The sequence below is a fragment of the Mobula birostris genome, chromosome 21, assembly GCF_030028105.1.
Source record: "Mobula birostris isolate sMobBir1 chromosome 21, sMobBir1.hap1, whole genome shotgun sequence".
Classification (NCBI taxonomy): domain Eukaryota; kingdom Metazoa; phylum Chordata; class Chondrichthyes; order Myliobatiformes; family Myliobatidae; genus Mobula; species Mobula birostris.
In genome coordinates, this window is record NC_092390.1 from 9,607,685 (window position 1) to 9,632,251 (window position 24,567).

A 24,567-nucleotide genomic window follows, 5' to 3' on the forward strand; every position below is an offset into this window, starting at 1 on the left:
ATCCAGCCTCGGTTAGATACTGAACAAAACACAGAAAAAAACGGTTAGTTAGTAAAGCTTCTGAAAAGTGTCCCAAATGATCCCATCAAACACTGTCAAGCCATGTGTAATCTTGCTCCCTACTGCCACCTACTGTAGAGTGTTAGGTATAGAATAAATCAAAGTCAAAGTAAATGTATCAAAGTAGCTACATGTCACCATATACTACTCTGAGATTCATTTTCTTGTGGACATTTACAGGAAAATAAAGAAATACTATACAATAATTTATTAAAAACTATTCATAAACTAAGGCTTTCAGATAACCAATGTGCAAATAAAAAAATAATAAAGCATCTCCAAAGTTCAAAGTAAATTTGTTATCAAAGTATATATATGTCACCATATGCAATCGTGATTCATTTTTGTGCAGGCATTATTAATAAATCTATAGAATATTAAGCATAACAGAATCAATGAAAGACCAACCACCGATTTAAGGACCGGGCCGAATTGGGAAGGTTGGGTTCAGGCCAAACTGAGGTGGCAGAGTCCGGGTCCCAGAGCGTATTGATGCGACTGAACCTGATGGCTGGGTGATGATTTCGGTGCTGGGTCAGATGGAAAAGGTCAGGGTGTCAAGGCCCGAGGCGAGGGATGGGCTGGTTCAGCTCCTTGCTCCACATTGTTTACTCGGCTCTGCGCTGAACTAAGCGTCTGTGGGCAAAACTTTCTGGACTTCAGTTCAGAGCGCTATTTGCTTGCGTTTATAGTTTGCATTATTTGTTTATTTTTCTCTGCCTATTCGGTGTTTGGCGGACTTTTAATGTATTTTTTGGCTTTCTTTGTTTTGTGGCTGCCTATTAACAATGAATCTCAAGATTGTATAACGTAGACATACTTTGATGATAAATGTACTTTTGAACTTTGAATCAGAGTGCAGTAGACAACAAACTGTGCAAATACAAAAAGAAAAAAAAATAATAATAAATAAATAAGCAGTAGATATAGAGAACATGAAATGAAGAATCCTTGAAAATAAATTCCCTGGTTGTGGGAACACTTCAATGATGGGGCAAGTGAAATTGAATGAAGTTACCCCTTTGGTTCAAGAGCCTGATGGCTGAAGGATAATAACTGTTCCTGAACCTGGAGGTGTGAGTCCTGAGGCTCCTGTACCTTCTTTCTGATGGCAGCAGGAAGAAGGGATCATGTCTTGAGTGGTGGGGGTCCCTGATGATGGATGCTACTTTCCTGTGTCAGTGTTTCATGTATATGTGCTCAGTGGAGGAGAGTGCTTTACCTGTGATGGACTGGGCCATATCCTTTACTTTTTGTGGGATTTTCTATTCAGAGCATTGGTGTTTCCATACCACGCTATGATGCAGCCAGTCAATATACACATCTATAGTCGCTGGCTGGTGGCGTAGTGGCATCAGCACCGGACTTCAGAGTGAAGGCTCCCGAGTTCGAATCCAGCCGGCTCCCCTGCATGCTTTCCATCCGTGCTGGGTTCAGAGTCAAGCTAGCAACTCGACCTCGTCAAAATAAGTAAGCCTGCCTGCTAAAAAAAAGGGCCGTCAATGACGGCGTCCCGATGACTCCACTTGGAGCTAAGGGTGTTCTTCTTCTTCTCACACATATATAGAAGTTTGTCAAAGTTTTAGGTCATGGGAAATCTCCATAAACTCCTCAGGAAGTACAGGTGCTGCTGTGTTTTCTTCATAATTGCAGTTACGTACTGGGCGCAGGATAGGTCCTGTGAAATAATAACACCAAAGAATTTAAAGTTGCTGACCCTGTCCACCTCTGATCCTGCAATGACGACTGACTCATAGTTTCCCTCTCCGGAAGTCAATAATCAGCTCCTTTGTCTTGCTGACATTGTATAAGAGGTTGTTGTTATGACATCACTCAGACGGATTTTCAGTCTCCCCCCGTGTGACGATTCATCACCACCTTTGATTCAGCCTATGTCAGTGTCATCGTGTACTAGAATATGACATTGGAGCTGTGCTTAGCCACACAACCATAAGTGTAGAGTGAGTAGAGCAGGGGGTTAAGCCTTGTGGTGCACCTGTGCTGATGGAGTGTGCGGAGGAGATATTGTTGCCAATCTGAACTGACGTCTGCGAGTGAGGAAATCGAGGATCCAACTGTATTGAGGGTAAGGCCTAAGTGCATTTTAATTTCTTTGAGGGGAGGCAAATTGGAGTGTTTCCAAGTCAGTTCTGAAGCAGGAGTTGATATGTTTCATTACCAACCTCTCAAAACATTTCATCACTGTGAATGTAAGTAACTTTGTATGTGTATTGACACAAGCAGACACTCTCTCTCTTCCACACCCACGCACACACACACACATACACACACAGTAGACACACACACATACACACAAGACACTCACACACACACACGTACGTGTTTAAGGACGGGTCCTGTGCATTAGCACATTTCTTCATATTTCTGTGTTACCGGCTCTCCATAGTTGTCAGTCTTTCGTTGGTTTTGTCTGTCTGTCCCATTGCTCCTTTGCCCTAGTCTGGACAAGCCAGATACAGGACTATGAAACATTGGGACTTTGTAATGTTCGAGTACACTTCCAGAGTCCTGATGCCTGGATGAAAAGAGCAGCAAGTCTGTAAATGACAATACCTGTGTCTTCTCAGTCTCTTGGCTCCCTCTGCTGACAGGATCACAGAATAGCAGAACCAATAGTTAAACAAGAACTGAACTTTTTTTTCTCTTTCTTTCTTTCTTGTTCTTCTTATACTTATCATTTGTTCCTGTCTTGGGAGTGTGTGAGCTGTGTTGGCCCATGCCCCAGTAGGAATGATGGTCTTATACTAAGGTAATCGCAGAACAATCTACAATGACTAATTAATCTCCTCAGCGTATGTCTTGAGACTGTGGGAGGAAACCAGAGCACTCGGAGGAAATAGTCACAGTTGACAGAGAAAATGTAAAAATTCCTTAGAAACTCCCGTCCTCCCACCTTCTTACTCTGACTTCTCTTCTTCCTTTCAAGTCCTGATGAGGTGTCTCGGCCCAAATCATTTACTCTTTTCCATAGATGCTGCCTGGCCTGCTGAGTTCCTCCAGCATTTTGTACACACACACACACACACACACACACACACACACACACACACACACACACACACACACACAAACAACACACACACACACACACACACACACACACAAGACACACACACACACACACACACACACACACACAAACATGCACACAGATGGACACACAGACATAAACACAAGACATACACATACACACACATCCACACCCACACCCACACATACACACAAGACACACTCCCCCCACACACATAAGACACCCCCAAAAACATACAAAAGACACACAAACACACGCATGCACACACACACATACAAACAAGACACACACACACACAAACATTCACACAGATGCACACACACGCATACACACAAGACACACTCCCCCCACACACATAAGACACCCCCAAAAACATACAAAAGACACACAAACACACGCATGCACACACACACATACAAACAAGACACACACACAAACATTCACACAGATGCACACACACACATACACACAAGACATAAACATACACACACACACACACACACACACACACACACACACACACACACACATACACACATACACACAACACACGCACCAACAGAAGCATGCGCACCTGCACACACACACACGTGTTTAAGGAGGGGTATCCTGTGCATGTGCACATTTCTTCATATTTCTGTATTACCGGCTCTCCATAATTGTCAGTCCTTCGTTGTTCTTGTCTGTCTGTCCCATTGCTCCTTTGTCCTAGACTGGACAAGCTAGATACAGGACTATGAAAGACTGGGACTTTGCAATGTTCGAGTACAGTCCCAGACTCCTGATGCCTGGATGACAAGAGCAGCAAGTCTGTAAATGACAATATCCATGGATTTAGTGACTTTTATCAGGAAGATGAGCAGATAAAAATTTCTTCTCAGTCTCTCAGCTCCGTCTGCTGACAGGATCACAAAATAGCAGAGCCAATGGTTAAACAGGAACTAAACTTTTTTTTCTCTTTCTTTCTTTCTTCTTCTTTTATTTATCATTGGTCTCTGCCCTTGGAATGTGGAATCTTGGTACACGTGACAATAATACACCAATATCATTTGGGAAAGGAATTATCGACTTTTTCGGTATGAACATTGTGCGGGACATCGACAATCCCTCTCCTCCCACAGATGTTGTTCGACCCACTGACTTCCTCAGGAACATTGCTTGTTCCTGCAGATTCCAGTGTCTGTAGACTGTTGTGCCTTCACTTGATCCCCTGGCGACTGGAGCTCTACGACCACTATTCGGACAGACCATAGGATTCTCATGAACCCTGCGTGCCTGTGCAGTGAGCCGTAAAGCTTTGGGCTCTGAGGTTTCTAGAGCGCCTGTGTTTGTTAATTGTTGTCGTACTAGAGTCGCTAAGCCCATGCACTTTCTGTATAATCTCGTCATGGTTACTTTGACTGGCACGGGGTTGCCTCATCCTGTGACTAGTTAAAGCAGACTCCTGATCAGCCCTTATTGTGGCTGTAATTGAGCATTTAGAATGTTAAAGAGGACAAACAATCCCCTGGGAAGCATCAGATAAGTTACGTTATGTTATCTAATTTGAGTGAGAATGGGAAGGAAGTTACTTAACCATGTATGGGGAAAAAAGGAAAACTTCCTAAGGAATGGAAAGAAGGAATTATAGTTCCAAGACATAAAACAGGCAAAAATCCTAACAGTCCAGCAAGTTATAGGGTAATAGCATTAAACTCACATTCATGTAAAATCATGGTAAAATGTTTAATATGATATTGATGTATTACATCGAAACAAGATGCGGTATTTTTAAATATAAAAGGAAGAGGACCCATCACCCGATTTTATATCTAGAGCATGAGGTGAGGAGAGCACAACTCAACAGAGAAAGCACAGGAGCAGTCTTGTCCGATGTGGAAAAAGTATGTGATATGATACGGAAGGAATGTTTGACTATCAAATTATATACATTAGGAATTAGAGGTCGAATGCCAAATTGGATAAAAGATATTCAAATTGGTAGATCTATCATGGTGCCAGAAGGGAAATCTGTGTCATGTAAACAAACTGTGGAAAATTGAACCCCTCTGGAAATTTATTATTTCGAAAGAATAGACATATGTAACACTCGCTTCGCCTAGCCGCTTAATATAGGGGGTGATAACCCCCTTCCCAACAAATCTCGGTTGGCTGGATGCTGCGCGATGTGTCCCCTGTTACAAATCAGTACCCGGAAATAACAAACAGTACACAATATGTGATTAAATGTTTAAGCTTTATAACTCTTTTATATTTTGTTTCTTTACTAACTATATGGTGAGTAAAGAAACAAAATATAAAAGAAAAAGGGCCCAAATCATAAGATTTAATAATAAACAGCCTGTGCACAAAGTTGGCACTCAGTCAGTAGTCCTTCTTCCACCATCAGTCTCCTCCGAGTGTCGCCGACCTTCGGACCCCCGCTCCGAGTCCACCCCGTTCGGCGGTCTACCAAATCTCTCCATTCATGTCTTCTCTCTTCATCTCTCTCTCTCTGGCAAAAGCCACGAAATCAACTGCTTCCAGAATCACAAGACAGGGCAACAAAATCCTGATTGGCTAACATGCATCCAGAGTCCTGTTATCTCCAGCCATAACCCAAACATTGCTGCTACAGAGAAACCGTTACTTCAGCAGCGAACGTTACAGAGAAGCCATTACATTAGCCTTAGCAGTGAATAATTACAAAGAAGCCATTAGACATGTATTTTCTAATATAGTAGTATCAGAGTAGCATTACCTACGGATGATGGATTGATGTGGAAAATGTGTGGGAATGTGGAGAGATAATGGATTGATATGGAAAGGGTGTGGGTATGTGAATTTATAACATGGAAACTTCAAGAGGTGATAAAAGACTCACATAGTCAACACATATTAAGGAAATAATAACTAAAAATAAGAACGTTTTGAATGTTCTGAGGTTTTTAATAGGAAAGGAATGGGGAGCTGATGCTAAATCCTTGAAAGCAACATATATAGGAGTAATAAGATTAATACTGGACTACAGAAGTGTGGTATATGGATCAGCATCACACTGTGTGCTCAATAAACTGGATATAATTCAAAGTTCAGCATGAAGGTTAATCAGTGGGGCAATGAGGACAAGACCAGTGGTAGCAATGAGCTACACCTCTGGATCTGAGCAGAACTAATGGCTCCGTCTGTCTAAGTAGACAATGGATGCGCCCAGGAGCTGCCGGGAGGTGACGTGACACGTCACCTAACCGCCTTAGGGGCTCCACTCCGGATTTGTGTGGGGTTTACTCCTCAGCCTTCTCTTCTCCCGAAGATATCCACAAGGCAGTGGGATCTGTAACCCTGGATAGGAGTCCATACCGGGTACTGTCAGCCGGAGCCAGCTGAGCCCGGGACTCGTGTAAGGCAGGGTCGTCACGCCCTGTAGTTGTGACATATGGAGCAACTACCCACTACCCACTGAGCAGAACACAGCTTGCGTTTACATATTGGGTAAACCCACAAGGGCCTGGAGAAAATCATCCAACTAAACAGCTTTTAGATCCATGCTAAAGAAAGGAAATCTGAAGTTCTTGCTCGATCTATTGAAGGAAAAACAGAAAGAAAATTACTTAGTAACAAGACAACAAGTGTGACAGTGCGTTTTCCTGGGCTGCCTCCATTGCTGCGTGAAGCGCCAGAGGTGGATCGTAAATTATTCAAACGGAGGCAGAAAAATAGAGAAGTGTTTTTAAATGAAGATATAGTTGCAACATGTGTAAATAATAATCATTATGGATACTTACAAATGTACACAGTCGCTACAACAATTGCTAACGGCAGATGAGGGGTTTCCCGTTCGGTGAGACTTGAGGAACGGCCCGCCGGTGACGGCTACAACCCAGTCTCGACAAGAGGACGTGAACAAAGAGTTAAGGCTTGAAGTGGGTGCGAGTCTCTGAGGCGAGAGCTGGGCAGAGACTGGTTGCTGTAATAACCCAGTTTATCCGGTGGCACCTTCTGCGTTGTCAGCTGGGGAGTTTGCTTCCCAGATCTCCCGCAATTCCTCCAAGCACTGATCGAATTCTTCCTCTTCTATGGGATCGGACCTGCTGATATTTGGTTTTATGATCTCACAGCAAGTCAGGGGAGGGACTCCAGGGGGTACCGGGAATCCCGAGCATCCTCCGGGCAGGTGGAAAGCGAACCCGACATGATCCCACGAGCGGTAAAAAGGCGGTAAATCCAATCCGGTCGAATCGGGTCTCCACATCCAACCCTGGTCTGATTTCGAAATGACCGCCTCGGGATCACTGGGGATGTCGGGGCAGTCATCGAACAGGGAGGTTCCCGGACAGGAGACCACCACAGCATGCATCACCTCTTGCTTGTATCTGAACGTACCCAACACCCGCACCTCGGGCGGCTGGCCAGCGCACACGGAACCCTGGTACATGTCCATCAGACTCGAAATATCGTAGGTGAATTTGAAATTGCCATATCGGGATCCACGCTGGAAAGCGGGAGAGCTGAAACAATGGAGCAATATGTCCGTGTTTTGGTATTTGTTTCGCTCTCTCTCTATCTCAAGCTGGTCTATTTCAAAACTCCACCAGGAGAAATATTCTTTAACATTCTCTCCAATCTGCTTCCACTTTCGGCTGGTGAATCTCCCGCGGGAGAAGATTTCTTTGGCAGCGTTGAAGGTGGTGACATGGGAGAGCTGTGTGGGCTGGAAGGTAGGTCGGTCTGTCTCATCGATGTCCAGTAAGGTGTAGTCAGGTGTTGCTTTGTAATTTGTATCCCAATTCTCGCAGCGCAGATGAACCCTGGGGTAAAATGATTCCCCTCCAACCCTGCCTGAACCCGTCTCGTGCCATTCACTTTGGTTAAACATGGTTCTGTTTGCCCACCTGCCATGTGGTACGACGCTGTTGAGAGAGACTTCTATATACTCGTGTGTGTTCCTCTGGAACTAGACAGGCAGACGCGCAAGAGCGGGACTGAAGGAAATGAAACAGAAAATATTTTAGACATCACCTGACTAGATGATTCACGAATGAGTTGACAGGTCGTGGCCTCGTCATCACGTACACGTGAAACCGGATAGGTAACATTCACACAGGTGTAAATGGACCCAGCACATCACTACAAAAGTTTGATGGGATGTCTTAGTGGCTCCGGATCAGCTGCGCAGAAAGGCCAGTTTCCAGGCTGTTGAAGTCCATGACCCTATCTACGAAATAATTTGACTTTTCACCCTGGAACACCTGGACAGCGAAGGTGCATACATCGGGATGCTTGTTATTGCCCACAGTTCAGCATGCAATACCATCGTCCCCTCAAATTTTAAAATTCCACCATGTTAGTAATTCTTTGGGCTTGTGCTGGACCCCGCATGGAAGTGTAATGCAGAAGAAAGCATGGGGGCGCCGCTACTTCCTTGACAGCCGGCAGAGATCCAGCGTGACACCTAAAACGTTGTCAGACTTCTATAGATGTCTAGTGGAGAGCATATGACCGGCTGCATCACACCTGGTATGGAAACGCCAATGCCCTTGCACAGAAAATCCTACCTATAGTAGTGGATACGGCACAGTCCATCACGGGTAAAGCCCTCCGCACCATTGAGCACATCTACACCACGCCTTGTTGCAGGAAAGGCAACATCCATCATCAGGACCCGCTCCACCCAGGATGTGCTCTCTTATCACTGATGCCATCAGGAAGAAGTTACGGGACACTCAGGACTCACACCACCAGGCTCAGGAACAGTCATTACTCCTCAACCATCAGGCTCTTGAACCAAAGTGGATAACTTTACTCAACTTCACTTGCCGCATTATAAATGTTCCCACACCTATCAACTCACTTTCAAGGACTCACGTTCCAGGGAGGAGGAGGGGTGAGGTAAAGAGCTTGGAAGTTAATTAGTGACTTGTGGCGGAAGGATGGGATGAGGGCAGACGTGTGAAATGGAAGAGATAAGGTTAAAGGCAACATTGATGGTGGACGAAGGAAGCCCCTTTCTTTTAATAAGGAGGACATATATTTAGTTCTGGAATGAAAAGCCTCATCCTGGGAGCAGATGTGGTGGACACAGAGGAATTGAATAAAGGAGATAGCATATTACAAGTAACAGGGTTGGAAGAGGTATAGTCCAGGCAGCAATGAGAGTCAGTTGGTTTATAATAGACATTAGTAGATAAGCTGTTTCCAGAGATGGAGACAGAGAGATCGAGAAAGGCAAAGGAGGTGTCAGAAATGGACCAGGTAAACTTTAGGGCAGGTGGAAGTTGGAGGCAAAGTTGATGAAATCGACGAGCTCTGAATGGGTGTAGAACTGCCCCTGTGCAGTTGTGGATGTTGTGTCAGAAAATTTGGGGAGTGATACCAGTGTAGGCTTGGAACGTAGACTGTTGAATGTTGCCAACGGACAGGCAGGCATAGCTGGGACCCATGAGAGTGCCCATGGTTACATCTTTTGTTTGTAGGAAGAGGGAGGAGCCAAAGGAGAAATTATTAAGAGTGAGGACAAGTTCCGCCAGATAGAGGAGACTGGTGGTGGAGGGGAACTGGTTGGGGCTGGTGTCCAGAAAGAAATGGACCCACATCACCCAGGGCATGCCTTTTTATCATTGTTACCATCAGGAGGGAGGTGCTGAAGGCACACACTCAGCAATTGAGGAACAGCATCCTCCCTTCTGCCATACGATTCCAAAATGGAGACTGAACCCATGAACATTACTTTTCCATTTTTTAATACATATTATTTCTGTTTTTGCAGTATATTTAATCCATTTGATATAAATGTACATATACTTACTGTAATTGATTTATTTGTTTATTTTTTCTTTCTACATTATCATGTATTGCATCATACTGTCATATATTTCACAACATACACCAATGATAATAAACCTGATTCTGATATTTGCACAGGTACATAAATACAATGGTGGATTATATTGGAAAACATTGTAACACTCTGTTTTTTAAGTGTTTACTTGAGTGTGCTTTTATTGTGCATCAAGTGTTTATTCAGGTGTTTACTATGCCTTTGCTATGCATTAAGTGTCTGTTATTGAGTGTGTAGAGAATTCCTATGGTATTTCACTATGTAACCATTGATTTATTAGCTAGAATGAAACCTGTGTACTTCTGACCCCTCGAGAAAGAAAGATGTAACCAAGTAAAGAGATAGAGGACGATTGATTTGTTAGCTAGAGTAAAACTTACAGCGATATGCTATTGCAGTTAAGCGAGAAGGGGGGCTATAAAGAATGTGAGACAGGCAGACAGGCATTCAGAGGCTAGCCCACTGACTGTCTCAGCTTTGGTTTGCAAACTAAAGTTTAAACATTTCTTGGAGAATCTTCAGCGTCTCCTTGTCCTTTGTAAAACTATGACAAAACTGGCGTAGTCGTGCAGGATCGGGAAGAGACCCGTGGAAGAAGGAAACGGCAGATTGAGGGCGCTTCCTGGTCCCTGGGGGACCTCCACAGAGCTAACAGAATTCAGGGTGCACCCAAACAAAGGTCAGCACTTTTTAGCGACAAGTTGGACTAAGAATTCTGTTGGTTTTTGGGGAGATCTCGGGGACTCAGAAGTGTGAAAAAACTGCCGAAGGGTCTCTCCGATTCAAAGAATCTGGCAGAATTGAGGGTTAAAAGGAAGCTCGGAGGATTAATCAAGAACACTGCTGTGGGGAGTGAGTATGAATAAGGTAAGAGAAGTTAAGTAAGAAAAATTCCACGTGGTGTTGGTGAGTCCCTGTGGATACCGCTTCGTATGAGAGGAAGGTCTGAACGGGCAGGGAAAGAAAGGAAAAAAGAGAAAATCCTTGTGAATACTGCCTTAAGAAGTGTAAGGGTCTGAATAGATGAGGTGCTAAAGAGAAAATCCTCGTGAATACCGCCTTAAGAAGTGTAAGGGTCTGAATAGACGAGGTGAAAAAAAGAAAGTTCTGTGGATACCGCCCGAGAAAGGGGTCTGCACGGGCAGAACAGAATAGAAGATAAGGATAGCTTAAGTACATAATTTAGACGCCGGTGAGAAGAAATCATAAGGCGAGATAGAGAAATAGGTTACAGAAAATAGTATTACCGAGGTGTGAGACGTCAAGAATACTTTAAAAAGGGGAAGAACAACATGACAGGGAAAGGAACTGCAGTAGAAATATTGAGCAAAATATTCCCGGTGTGTCAAGGTAAGATCGCGGAAATTTCAGAAAAATGGGAAAAAAGAACGAAAAATCTGGTCACGAAGTGGCCAAAAGAAGGAACGTTTGATGTAAGTTTATGTGAGGAAATGGAGGCGCTGATTAAAAATCACAAACCAAGAGATAAATCCAAGAAAAGAGAGAAATAAAGAAATTAGGAGATAGAAGTGTTAAAACTCTTTAGGATGGAGGGAGAAAGATTGAGAAAGAAAGGAAGAATATCAATAGCAAGTAAAGAAGACACTGAGAAACAAAAAAAGCAGTCTGGCAAACCTCAGAGGAGAAACGGAAGAAGGAGCCGACTCTATACCCAGACCTGAGAAATGTAGAAACCCCTCCCCCTTATTACGAGAAGGAGACTCTTCAACAGTGCCCTATATTATCAGGAGAACTAGAACTGAGGGGAAAGTTTAAAGTCTGGGATACCGAAGAGGAAAGAAGAAAATATGAGGAGGAGAGAGAGGCACCGTGGAAGGAGATGCAGGAAGACAAGAAAAAAGTAGAAGGAGAAAGTAAGATAATAAGAGAACGTATCAAAGAGTTGTGGGAATTGAGACTGAGGAAAGGTCAGGAGGAATTTCTGTTACAGGACCATGATACTGAACATGCTGGAAGAGAAGATGATTTATCAGAAGAGCAAGAGTCAAGTAATGAGTATGAGGGTATAAGAGAGTGTAGACAGGGGATAGAAGAGGAGATCCCGGAAGAGGAAAAAGAGAGAGTGGAAAGGGAGATAAGAGAAATGGAGAAAGAGTATAGGAGATTACAGCGGGAATTGGGTTCCCGACTGGGTTTCCAACAAAACTTTGAGGAATTTGTGAGGACCTGAGCAAATGCTAGCCTGAATCAGAGAGAGGGGACTCCAAGGAGAAGTCAAGAGAAAATAGGAAAACAAGGGAGAGAGCAAACCCCGGGGAAATTTGTGTGGCAGCCAGTAAGAACGAGGTCAGAAGGGGATGAGGACTCGGATGAGGAGGAAAATCAGAATACGGAGAAAGAAGGAAAAAAAGTGATGCCGTTGTTAGTAAAAGGGTCAGGACAAGTACAGTATGTTCCTTGGGGCTCCCAGGACCTGGAAGGGCTGAAAAACACCCTGCCTAGCTTACATGAAGGAGCAGGGAAGTGGATTAGAGCCTTTGAAGAAGAAACTACGGGACGGTTATTGGCTATGGGAGAGTTGAAGGCACTGCTGTTAAGGTTGATGGGAACCTCCAAATTCAAAGAGCTGATGGAACGGCTGGACTACAAAATGCGTTCAGCCCAATGACTGACGGGACCAGCTTTGACCAAGTGAGGCAGAGGGTACGGCAGGCCCTCAGGAAGTTTTACCCACCCAAAGTGGACCCCAAAGCTTTGAAAGAGGATCCGCTGGGGGACATTGAGAATCCAGCAGCCTATGTAGAGAATCAGTTGAAAAGGTGGAGGCTGGAGACTGAGCAAGAAGTGGAAGACAACTCGTTTATGACCACGCTGTTTCGAACCGCCGTTTTGGACACAATGCCTCTGCAAGTTCCATCTAAACTGCAGGAAGTGGTCGGACTGACGTCAATGAACTTGCAAGAATGTAGAGACCACGTAGTCGATGCGGTTGAGAAATGTGGGAAAGACAAACAGAAGCTGATTGAGCAGCAGGAAGAGGTGCGAAGAAAGCTAATGCAAACGCAGCTTGAAGAACTCAAAAAGGAAAAAGAGAAGGGAAGAAAGATGCTGCCAGTAGCACCCGATTTGAGTGCAACCGCTGAAATGAATGAAACACCACTGTATGGAGGAACCGGTCACGCTGTCAGACAGGGGCCAGAAAACCCCATGCCAATAATAAGCGTCTTTGGAGGAGCATTCCCACGAATGCCCTATCAGGAACAGAGTAAATTTAAACAGCAGCCCAGACAGGACTGGAAATCTCAAGGAGGGGGACAGGGAGGTTATGGACAAACAGGGCCAGTGAGGAGACAAGGGGAGAGAGAGATAGAGAGACTGTGCTGGGGGTGTAACCAGCCAGGACACATGAGAAGAGACTGTCCACTCAGGTCATGGCCCGTCACGTACCAGCTGGGACCGATGAGAAGGGAACCGCAGGTTAGCCAAGGATCAGCCCCCACAGGCTCAGGCGGACCCGTGAACCCCTATGCAAGATGCTAGGGGTGCCCAGAGAATCCAGGTGGGAAAGGACATTACCCAGTGATAACAAGGGAGGCGGAAATAGCGTTTAATACTATTTAACAGGAACTGCAGTCAGCCACAGCGTTAGCTTTGCCTGACTATGAGAAGGACTTTCATTTGTATGTATCCAACCGGCAGGAAGGCTATGTCGCAGCGGTTCTAACACAAGAAACAGGCACAGGAAAAGCAAAACAACCTATAGCATACTGTAGTCCAAAATTGGATGAGGTGGCTCAGGGGTACCCACCCTGTTATCAGGGACTAGCAGCATTGTACTATGCCTATGAAAAGGCATCATCCGTGACCATGGGCTACCCTGTGATCCTGTACACACATCATAAGGTAACAGAATTACTGGAAAGAGGTAAAATCGTGTTGACACCAGCCAGAATAGCAGCATATCAGATGTTATTGACATTTCCAGATATAACTATACAGAGATGTACTACCAGTAATATAACTGATTACGTCCCCTTGGGTCATGAAGGAGAACCCCATGGCTGTGTAAGGGAGACAATGGCATTTGCCAAATTAAGAGCAGATTTATGATCCGAACCACTAGAAGAGGAAGATAAAAAGGTTTTGTTTTAGATGGCTCCTGTTATGGGATTATGTTGGAAATCATGCAGGTTTCTCAGTAGTGCAGCAGGATCAGGCAAGCTTTAAGACTATTAGAATGGAAGCTTGGCCCGAACCGTGTTCCGCCAATTAGCGGAAATCAAAGCCCTGACAGCAGCGTGTGAAATGATGGAAGGTGAGAAAGTAGACATTTATACTGACTCGGCATATGCGCATGGAGTGTGTCATTTGTTTGGGGCAGTGTGGAAACAGAGAGGATTTAAGAAGAGTAATGGAGATCCCATACAGCACCATCAGCAAATTTTAGATTTAATAACAGCGATGATGAAACCCAAAGCGCTGGCTATAGTGAAGTGTCAGGCACATAAAAAAGGAAACAATGTAATAACCAAGGGAAATCAAGCTGCAGACGAAGCAGCCCGGAAAGCGTCTGGATGTACGTTGGCCATCATTGCGCCCCAGGTAAGCTTGGAGCCGGAACCTATGGTAGAGGACCTGATTGAAATACAAGGTAAGGCAACTTTGGCAGAGCAGACAATGTGGAGACGAAGGGGGCCCAAGCAGAGTCCAGACAGCCTGTGGAGCACGGAGGACGGTTTATTGGTAGCACCCACCCCGTTGTTGACTATCCTGATTTCAGAAGTGCATAGGATGGATCATTGTGCAAGGGGGGAAGTGATAAGGAAAATAAAAAAAGGACGGTTTTTGGTCGCCTTATTTACAGGCTTCAGTAGACCATGTGCTGTCGCAGTGCGAAGTGTGTGCACAGAATAATGTTCGGAAAGGAATTACAACCCCAATAGGTCATATACCCGTGGCCGAAGGGCCATTTAAACATTTAGTGATTGACTACGTAGACATGATAAGGACAGTAAGAGGGAAATGATACATGTTAGTAGTAATTGACAGATTCAGTAGATGGGTAGAAGCGGTACCCTCGAAAGATCAAGGGGCAGGAACACTGGTAAAATTGCTAACAAACGAGGTGATCCCAAGATTCAGAATACCTACAGAAGTCAGCTCAGACAATGGTTCAGCGTTCATCCAAAAGCTGGTCAAATTAGTACTGCAAGCACTAAGAACAAAGCAGAGGTTTGGATGCATGTATCACCCTCAGTCGCAGGGCATGGTGGAAAGAATTAATGGGACTCTAAAAACCGAACTGAATAAAATTTGTGCGGGCACTGAACTCAACTGGATTGAAGCGTTAATGAGTTGCCGCATGCAAACTAATCGAGTGACGTGTCCAACACCGCATGAAATGCTAACCGGAAGGCCCATGCCAGTGCCCCAGTGGAGAGGACCATATAAAGGGCCTAGTTTGGAACAATTGGAAGTAGAACTAAAACAATACATGCAGCAGCTAACCATGATACATAAGTCTATCTATGCACAGGAAAAACGGAAAGAGCCGGAGATCGTGCAAAGGGAAGGACCAATCAAGCCAGGAGATCAGGTCTATGTGCGAGCTTTTCGAAGAAAGTGGAACGAACCAAGAAGGGAAGGGCCTTTTACGGTAACCAAGGCGTCACCCACCGCAGTTCAATAGAGGGACGCTCCACCTGGTAACATCTCAATCACTACGCCAGAGCAGTCCCGCAGGTACAGTCAGGTGTGGAGCCCGAGGTAAGTGGTGAAGAGGAATGGATAGCAGGGGACAGACAAGAAGAACAAGGAGCTGTCACTGTACCACAGGAGTTTGATCAGACCATAAGGGAAGTCTTTGGCTTTGAGAACAGGTCTGATGACCCTAAGGATGGGGTTGTGGATAGTCGTACTCCTTCAGACAGTGAGGATAACTTGGGAGTGACCAGTCTAGCCCCTTGGGATGATACACCCACAAACCCCTGTACGGACTTGGAAACCATTAATTTGGCCGATATGGCATGGGAATGTGAGGACTCCGCAAACCTTAAAAGAAAGGAGTAAGCGGAGCGCAACAGTTACCTCTTTGCAATGGCAACAGACACGTACTAGCCAGTGGTACCAATGGGCACAATACAAAGCAGGAATGATGGAGAGACAGAATTGTTATTTGTGCTCCAGGGTGAAGCCCGTGCAACACGTAGCCCCCATGCCTTATAACTCCTTCACCTGCACGCAATGGCGAAAGGAGCCAAGAGGGCAGTGTGCGCGGCACTGTCCAAGTGTAGTCAAGACTTGCAGCATGAGAATTTGTAGCAGGACAGATTCTTGTTATCAGAAATGTATTGATAACACCCCATATTGCCCTTATTGGTGTATGATATCCCAAGACTCCTCGCAATCCGATCGAAACGTGCTCGCCCATAAATGTAATTATAGCAGACCTTGGGCCATTAGTAAAAGAAGTCAGGCCCCCACAGTAGGGAAATTGATAATGCAGGATCATTTGAATTATGAATGCTTAACACGGACAGGTGCTTTTTCGGTTGGCCATTTTAGGGGTAACTGCATGCAGACTTGGGATGTAACCCCAGGCCGAAGATACATAGTAGGTACCCCTCCACCCGAAGGTGCGTTGGATGTCCAGAACATCCCATTAGTGGACACTTGGTGGTTGTGCGGAATGGAGGAAGGCCTGAGATCCACACTTCCCCTTAGTCGGGCAGGAACATGTACACGGGTTATGCTGATTAAAGAAGTTGTAGTATCCCCTGAAGTACAATTTGACGCTCCGAAGCAGCAGGCACTGCGGTGGAAGAGGCGAAAATGTGAACCTGACCCAACGATCTGAATCGACAGTATAGGACAGCCGAGAGGTATACCTAACGGGTTTAAGGCAAGAAACGAGATTGCTGCTGGCTGGGAAGCGATTATACCTGTAATAGGGGTTAGCAAAAACATTGAATGGATAAATTATATATATTATAATCAACAGAGATTCATTAACTACACCGATGATGCGCTGGATGCAACTAGTAGAGTGGCGTGGCAGAATAGACAGGTGTTAGACTGGCTGTTGGCAGAAAAAGGAGGAGTTTGTGTAATGTTTGGAGAAGAGTGCTGTACTTTTATACCAAATAACACTAGTCCGGAGGGATCATTTACCAGAGCAATGAACAAATTGAAAAGTCTGAGAAGAGAAGTTAGACAGAAGGCATGGTTCAGACATCAGTTATTTGACTGGTTAGATAGTAAACTAGGGGGATGGGGAGCATGGCTAACCAAGATAGCGATAACTGTAGGTATCGTATTGGTAAGCTGTACAATTGTTTTGTGCTGTTTTCTTCCGTGTCTCAAATCTCTCATAGTGCGGGCTGCAACAAAACGCTTTCCGATGCTCCTGGAAATTGCTGAATCAAGCCCAGTGGAAAGAGAAACACCGATAATGTTCTGTTACAGCTTACACGACTTGCAAGATGTACAGGAGGGAAATGATAATGTGGCAGTAGACTGTAAAGGCTGCTGAGTCTTTTTTCCTGTCTCAGACACGAAGGGATAGGTTTTTGGCTCAGTGGCCTAGGAAGGTAAGGAGAGAACACTTTGAGTTCTAAGCAGAAGAAATTATAGTTTGACCCAGATTTGGGAGCAAATTCTGGAGTTTATTTGAGCTTTTGTGTGTGGACTCGTAGTTCCCTCTCTGTGTGAGACCCTATAGGTCTCAAAGGGTGGATTATATTGGAAAACATTGTAACACTCTGTTTTTTAAGTGTTTATTTAAGTGTGCTTTTATTGTGCATCAAGTGTTTATTCAGGTGTTTACTATGCCTTTGCTATGCATTAAGTGCCTGTTATTGAGTGTGTAGGGGATTCCTATGGTATTTCACTATGTAACCATTGATTTATTAGCTAGAATGAAACCTGTGTACTTCTGTCCCCTCGAGAAAAAAAGATGTAACCAAGTAAACAGATATAAGGCGATTGATTTATTAGCTAGAGTAAAACTTACAGCGATATGCTAATGCAGTTAAGCGAGAAGGGGGGCTATAAAGAATGCTGGGTGAAACAGGCAGACAGGCATTCAGAGGCTAGCCCACTGACTGTCTCAGCTTTGGTTTGCAAATTAAAGTTTAAACGTTTCTTGGAGAATCTTCGGCGTCTCCTTGTCCTTTGTAAAACCACGGCAACATTGAGCTTTCTAACTTATTATCTCTCAGGCATTGTATCTTTCTCTCTTTACCTCATCCTGGTCAACTTTGAAACTCCACCAAGGAGAATATGCTTCTCATTTTCTCCAACCTTCCCTGCTCCCAACAGATGCCATTCAGCACGGTTCAACGTGGTCCCAGGTCACCCACCTGTCATGTGGTCAAATGCTGCCAGCAGAGACGTATTTATGCCTGTAGGCATTTATCTGAAATCTTATGGACTGGCAGCAGATTGAGGAAAATGAATCTGTAATTATTTTCAACATTAGCTCACTGTTAGTTGAGGAAAGAGAGATACTTGTGAAACTCGATAACTGAACTTCACTGGTATAGATGGTCACAACCACACCCACTTCATTCTGTCATAACCAGCCCAACATATAATGCCCATCCGTACAACACAGAAAATGCTGGAGGAACTCAGCAGACTAGGCAACATCTGTGGGAAAGAGTAAACAGTCAGTGTTTTGGGGCGAGAGCTTTCAGCAGGACTGGATAAAAAAGATGAGAAGTTTAGAGTCAGTAGGTGAAGGAGGGGGAGGAAAAAACACAAGGTGGTAAGTGATGGGTGAAACTGGGAGAGAGGGAGGGGTGAAGTAGAGAGCTGGGAAGTCAATTGGTGAAAGAGATAAAGGGCTGTAGAAGGGTGAATCTGGTAGGTGAGGACTGAAGACCACGGAAGAAAGTCATGAATATCCAATAGTGTTTGATTTCTGAGTCTAGGTGATGTGTGACCGGCTGGGGAAACAGTGCTGGTGTTACAAATACTATGTAAACATTCCAAAACAAATGGTACATGTTGAGAATTGTAGCTGTCATTATGAAAGGAAACAAATATAAAGTGAAGGAGGAGAAAGAGATGGAGAAGGAGAGGGAGAGGAGTCCAAAATAAAAACAGGATGGACATGAGTATATATTTGAGATCTAAGCCAGTGGTGAGGACCAAGAAAGTATGATCAATGGAGGTAGAGGAGTGCTTACAGGACTGCTGTCAGTCAGTGTACTGGACAATATTCAGCAATTCATCTTTGAGTCTGAATGAATACACCACAGTGTCACCAACTTCATCAAGGCCTGTGTGGATGAGTGTGTGCCTTTGAGAACATACAGTACTGCACATCCCCAAACTAATAACCGTGGATGCACCAGGAGATTTGTAGTTTGCTGAAGGATAGATCTGTGACGTTCAAGACCAGTGATCCAGAACTACACAAGAAATCTGGGTACAACGAAGGAAGATTATTTTAAGAGAGAAATGAACAATTGCAGTTGAGGTTCGAGATGGTACTGGATGCTTGTCTGCTTTGCCATTACTTCCTATAAAGCAAAACCTAACATCATGAATGGCTGACACGAGGAATTCTGCAGATATGCTTCACTCCCAGATGAACTCAACATATTTTATGCACGCTTTCAAAGGGAGAATATAACTATGCCTGTGTGAATCCCCACAGCATCTTGGTGACTTGTGAACACAAACATGGAGGCCGATGTTGGAATATCTTCAAGGCGGTGAGCTTTCGCAAGACTTCTGATCTCGGTGGTGAAGTAGGTAGGGCTCTGGAAATACCTGTCAGCCAACAGGCGGGAGGGTTCAAAGACATCTTCAATCTCTCAGTGCCACATTGAGATGTTCCCACCTGCTTCAGAAGAGTGACAATCATATGAATCACCATGAATGCCAGGGTGAGCTGCCTCAACCACCGTTGCCAATGGCACTCAGCTCCACTCTGATGAAGTGCTTTGAGAGGTTGGGCATGACTAGAATCAACTCCTCTGATGAAGCAAGGACTTGGACCCAGCGCAACTTGCCAATCGCCACAATAGGTCTACAATGAATGTAATCTCACCAGTTCTCCACTTGGCCTTGGATCATCGGGAGAATACTAATACCTATGTTAGGTTGCTGTTTATTGATTACAGCTAAATGTCAACCCAATCAGACACTCGGTTCTAAGCTCCAAAACCTGGACCTCTGTACCATCCTCTGCTACTGGATCCTTGACTTCCTCATCAGGAGACCACAGCCAGTCTGGATTGGAAATAGCATCTCTTCCTCACTGACAATCAGTACTGGTGCACCTCAATGATGGCTGCTTGACTGAATGCTGTACTCTGTGTACACCCACGACTGTGCGGCTAGGAACAGCTCAAATGACATCTATAAATTTGCCGACAACACAAGTATTATTGGCGGAATTTGAGATGGTGACAAGGAAGTATACAGGAGATGGATCAGCTGGTTGTGTGGTGTTGCACAACAATCTTGCACTGAACATCTGTAAGACCAGGGAATTGATTGTGGACTTGAGGAATGGGAAGTCAAGGGAACACACTTTCATGCTTCCTCCGAGCAGCACGGTCCTCCTTGGTCCAATACGCTTTCCTGCCAGAGGCACAGATGTTGGCACCAACACCTGTTTGTCCTCTGTTGGGCAATGGTTCATGGTATTCGGTATGGTGACTATTGTGGCATCATCCAGTACCTTTATTCATTTGCTTGCAGATGGCTTCATTGCAGGGGATGTGGCATGCAGATTGATCTCCAACCAAGTTGTAGTTGCCAATCAGGCACTCATGTCAGGAGGAGGAGAAGATGGCGGCGCGACGCAGTGCGCGTGGCCTCTTCGGTGATGAATATCTGTAATCTGTCAAGTAGGAGGCTGTGCACAATTCTGACTTGATGGAGGCAGACATGATAGCACGGAGGAACATCTGGTGAAATTTCTGAAATGCCTGCTTCGCTGCCGCTGCTACTGTGTGATCCGAAATCTCTGGAGGGGAAGGCCCCGAATCCTCGAATTTGCCTGTTGCTTGGCGTCCGGGGCCGGGGTCGAAGTGCTCGGCAGAGATGGTGCTCGGTGCTCAGTGTCGGAGGCTCAAAGTTTTCAGACGGACTCAGAGTCGGACTGTGGTCGGGTGCTTCCAGGATGCTGCATCGACGAGTTTGAGGCACTGGAAGCTCATGGCAGGGAGAGTTTCTCCCTTCTACCGTCTGCGTGAGATGTTGGGGCTATCGGGACTTTGAGACTTTTTTTTTACCGTGCCCATGGTCTGCTCTTTACCAAATTACAGTATTGCTTTGCACTGTTGTAACTATATGTTATAATAATGTGGTTTTGTCAGTTTTAGTCTTGGTCTGTCTTGTATTTCTGTGATATCATACCAGAGGCACATTGTATCATTTTTTAATGCACGCATTTCTAAATGACAATAAACGAGGACTGAGTGTCCTCATAATCTAATCTAAAGTCCCCATAATGCTGGACTTACTGTTTTTACCACAGACAACTCAATATGGCTTTTGGTTGTCGTATTTTACTGTTACTAATCTCATTCCCACAGGAGCTGCAGGCCCAGATGGAGTTCCAGGACGGGTACTTAAAGACTGTGCTGAATAACTGGCTGATGTATTTACCAGAATTTTCAATCTGTCTCTATGTCAGGCAACAGTCCCCAAGTGCCTGAATTCAGCCATCATAGTGCCTGTCCAGAAGAAAACAAACACCAACAATTTGAATGACTATCGTCCGGTTGCCCTCACACCAGTAATAATGAAGTGCTTTGAGGGATTGGTCCTCTCCCACATTAAAGTCACTATTCCTGCTACACTGGACTAACTCCAGTTTGCCTATAAAGCAAACAGGTCCGCGGAGGATGCCATCTCATTAGCTCTTCACACTGTCCTGACACACCTGGAGGGAAAGGGCACATACACGAGAATGTTGTTTGTTGATTATAGCTCTGCTTTTAATACTGTCATCCCCAGCAAGCTCATCTCCAAACTCCACCAGCTAGGCCTCAGCTCATCACTCTGCAACTGGGTCCTGAATTTCTTGTCAGAGCGTTCACAGGCGGTGAGCCTGGGCCCTCACCTGTCCTCCACTACTGTCCTGGACACTGGTACACCACAAGGTTGTGTATCGAGTCCCATAGTCTACTCCATCTTCACTTACAACTGTGTACCTGCATTTAACACCAATACCATCGTCAAATTCGCAGACGACACAACAGCGATCGGGTTGCTCCCAAACAGAGACGAATCAGCGTACAGAGTAGAGGTACAGAGCTTAGTGAGCGGGTGCTCAGAGATCAACCTGTCTCTTAATACAGCAAAGACTAAGGAGCTAATTATCAATTTTAGAAAGTCACGGAATGATGAGTAGAAGTGTCTCCCGCTTTTCGAAAGTTCACTTCACGACACCTCGCTGTTACGAAAGACCTACATTAGTTACCTGTTTTCGCTAACAGAAGGTGCTTTCACTGTTATAAAAAACGGCAGCGCGCGCCCCGAGCAGCCAAGCTCCTCCCCCGGAACTGCATTCTAGCCGGCATTGCTTAAACACGTGCCTGTGAGCATCTGTGCTTTATGTCGATTTATTTTGAGCATCCGTTAGCAAGATGAGTTCTAAGGTATCGGAAAAGCCTAAGAGAGCTCGTAAGGGTGTTACACTTAGCGTAAAACTAGACATAATTAAGTGTTTCGATCGTGATGAACGAAGTAAGGACAAAGTGAGTTTGGCTTGTGGAAGTTGACGAAGATGATCTTGAAGAGGTTTTGGCATCCCATGACCAAGAGCTGATAGATGAAGAGCTGATGCAATTGGAAGAGGAAAGGATAACAATTGAAACTGAATGCAGTAGCGAGTGGACCGAAAGTGAAGTTGTCCAGGAACTGAACGTGAAGCAACTGTGTGAGATTTTCACTGCAATTGACAACAATGATTGCAGAAAAGTACGACTTCAATTTTGAAAGGATACATAGATCTCGGGCATATTTGCAGGATGGTTTGAGTGCTTACAAAGAACTGTATGATAGGAAAATGCGCGAGGCTAAGCAGTCAAGCATACTGTCGTTTTTCAAGCCTTCCACATCAGCCACAGCAGACGACGAACCTCAACCTTCGATATCGAGGCAGGCAGACATAGAAGAAGATGATCTGCCTGCCCTGATGGAAACAGACGACGATGAGATGACACCCCAGTGTCCCACCACCCCAACCTCCGACAATTCAGTCTAGCACACCATCATCAGAGTGCTCGCTGTCTTCCCGATTCCGGTAAGTGACACTACATCGTACATACATTATTTCTACTTTATATTGGCTGTGTATTTTTATGTGTTATTTGGTATGATTTGGCAGCTTCATAGCTTAAAGGTTAAGAAACATAGAAAGATAGAAAATAGGAGCAGGAGTAGGCCATTCAGCCCTTTGAGCCTGCACTGCCATTCAGTATGATCATGGCTGATCATCCAACTCAGAACCCTGCACCTGCCTTCTCTCCATACCCCCGATCCCTTTAGCCACAAGGGCCATATCTAACTCCTCTTAAATATAGCCAATGAAGTGGCCTCAACTGTTTCCTGTGGCAGAGAATTCCACAGATTCACCACTCTCTGTGTGAAGAAGTTTTTCCTCATCTCGGTCCTAAAATGCTTCCCCTTTATCCTTAAACTGTGACCCGTCGTTCTGGACTTGCCCAACATTGGGAACAATCTTCCTGCATCTAACCTGTCCAATCTCTTTAGGATTTTATACATCTCAATAAGGTCCTCCCTCAATCTTCTAAATTCCAGCGAGTATAAACCTAGTCGATCCAATCTTTCATCATATGAAAGTCCTGCCATCCCAGGAATCAAACTGGTGAACTTTCTTTGTACTCCCTCTATGGCAAGAATGTCTTTCCTCAGATTAGGGGACCAAAACTGCACACAATACTCCAGGTGTGGTCTCACCAAGGGCTTGTACAACTGCAGTAGTACCTCCCTGCTCCTGTTACTGGAGAGAGTGTTTCTGCTGACAGCGCTTGTGTGAGATTTTCGCTGCGCTAGAAAATGCTTCAATGATTGCAGAAAAGTATTTCTACTTTATATAGGCTGTGTATTTATCATATCCTTCCTGCTTTTACTATATGTTACTGTTATGTTAGGTTTTATGTGTTATTTGGCATGATTTTGTAGGTTATTTTTTGGGTCTGGGAACGCTAAAAAAATTTTCCCATATTAATAAATGATAATTGCTTATTCACTTTACGGCATTCTGGCTTATGAACCATTTCATAGGAACGCTCTACCTTCGGATAACGGGGGAAAGCTGTATACTCCGGTCTATATTAACTGGGACATAGTGGAGGGAGTGTCCAGTTTCAGGTTTCTGGGAATACATATCTCAGAAGGCCTTATATGGTCCACTAATACCACTACTATAGTTAACAAAGCACAGCAACGCTTGTTTTTCCTGTGGACGCTGAAGAGAGCTGGTCTACCTGAACAGGTGCTGGTGACCTTTAACCGCTGCACCACAGACAGCATCTTAACATACTGCATCTCTGTGTGGTATCTCAGTTGTACAGCAGCTGATAGGAAAGCACTTCAGCGGGTCATCTCTAGCCCACAGAAGATCATCGAGACACAGCTCCCAGCCCTGGAGGACACCTACAGCTCTCGCTGCCTAAGGGAAGCTACA

At 44.8% G+C, this 24,567-nt stretch overlaps 1 protein-coding gene across 1 annotated transcript; it reads right to left on the bottom strand.

The window, feature by feature from the left end:
* Positions 1-5,401: 5,401 nt before the first annotated feature.
* On the bottom strand, positions 5,402-8,047 carry LOC140185884 (uncharacterized). The gene is made up of 2 exons (XM_072239687.1): positions 6,877-8,047; positions 5,402-6,672 (listed from the first exon to the last, which is right to left on the bottom strand). Exon 1 carries the CDS (start codon positions 7,965-7,967, stop codon positions 7,074-7,076), a length of 894 nt encoding a protein of 297 aa, XP_072095788.1. The 5' UTR covers positions 7,968-8,047; the 3' UTR covers positions 5,402-6,672; positions 6,877-7,073.
* Between the last annotated feature and the right edge of the window lie 16,520 nt (positions 8,048-24,567).

Bases quoted from the DNA above. Each gene is read 5' to 3' on its own strand.
- LOC140185884 (XM_072239687.1), bottom strand. From the start codon at position 7,967: ATGTTTAACCAAAGTGAATGGCACGAGACGGGTTCAGGCAGGGTTGGA.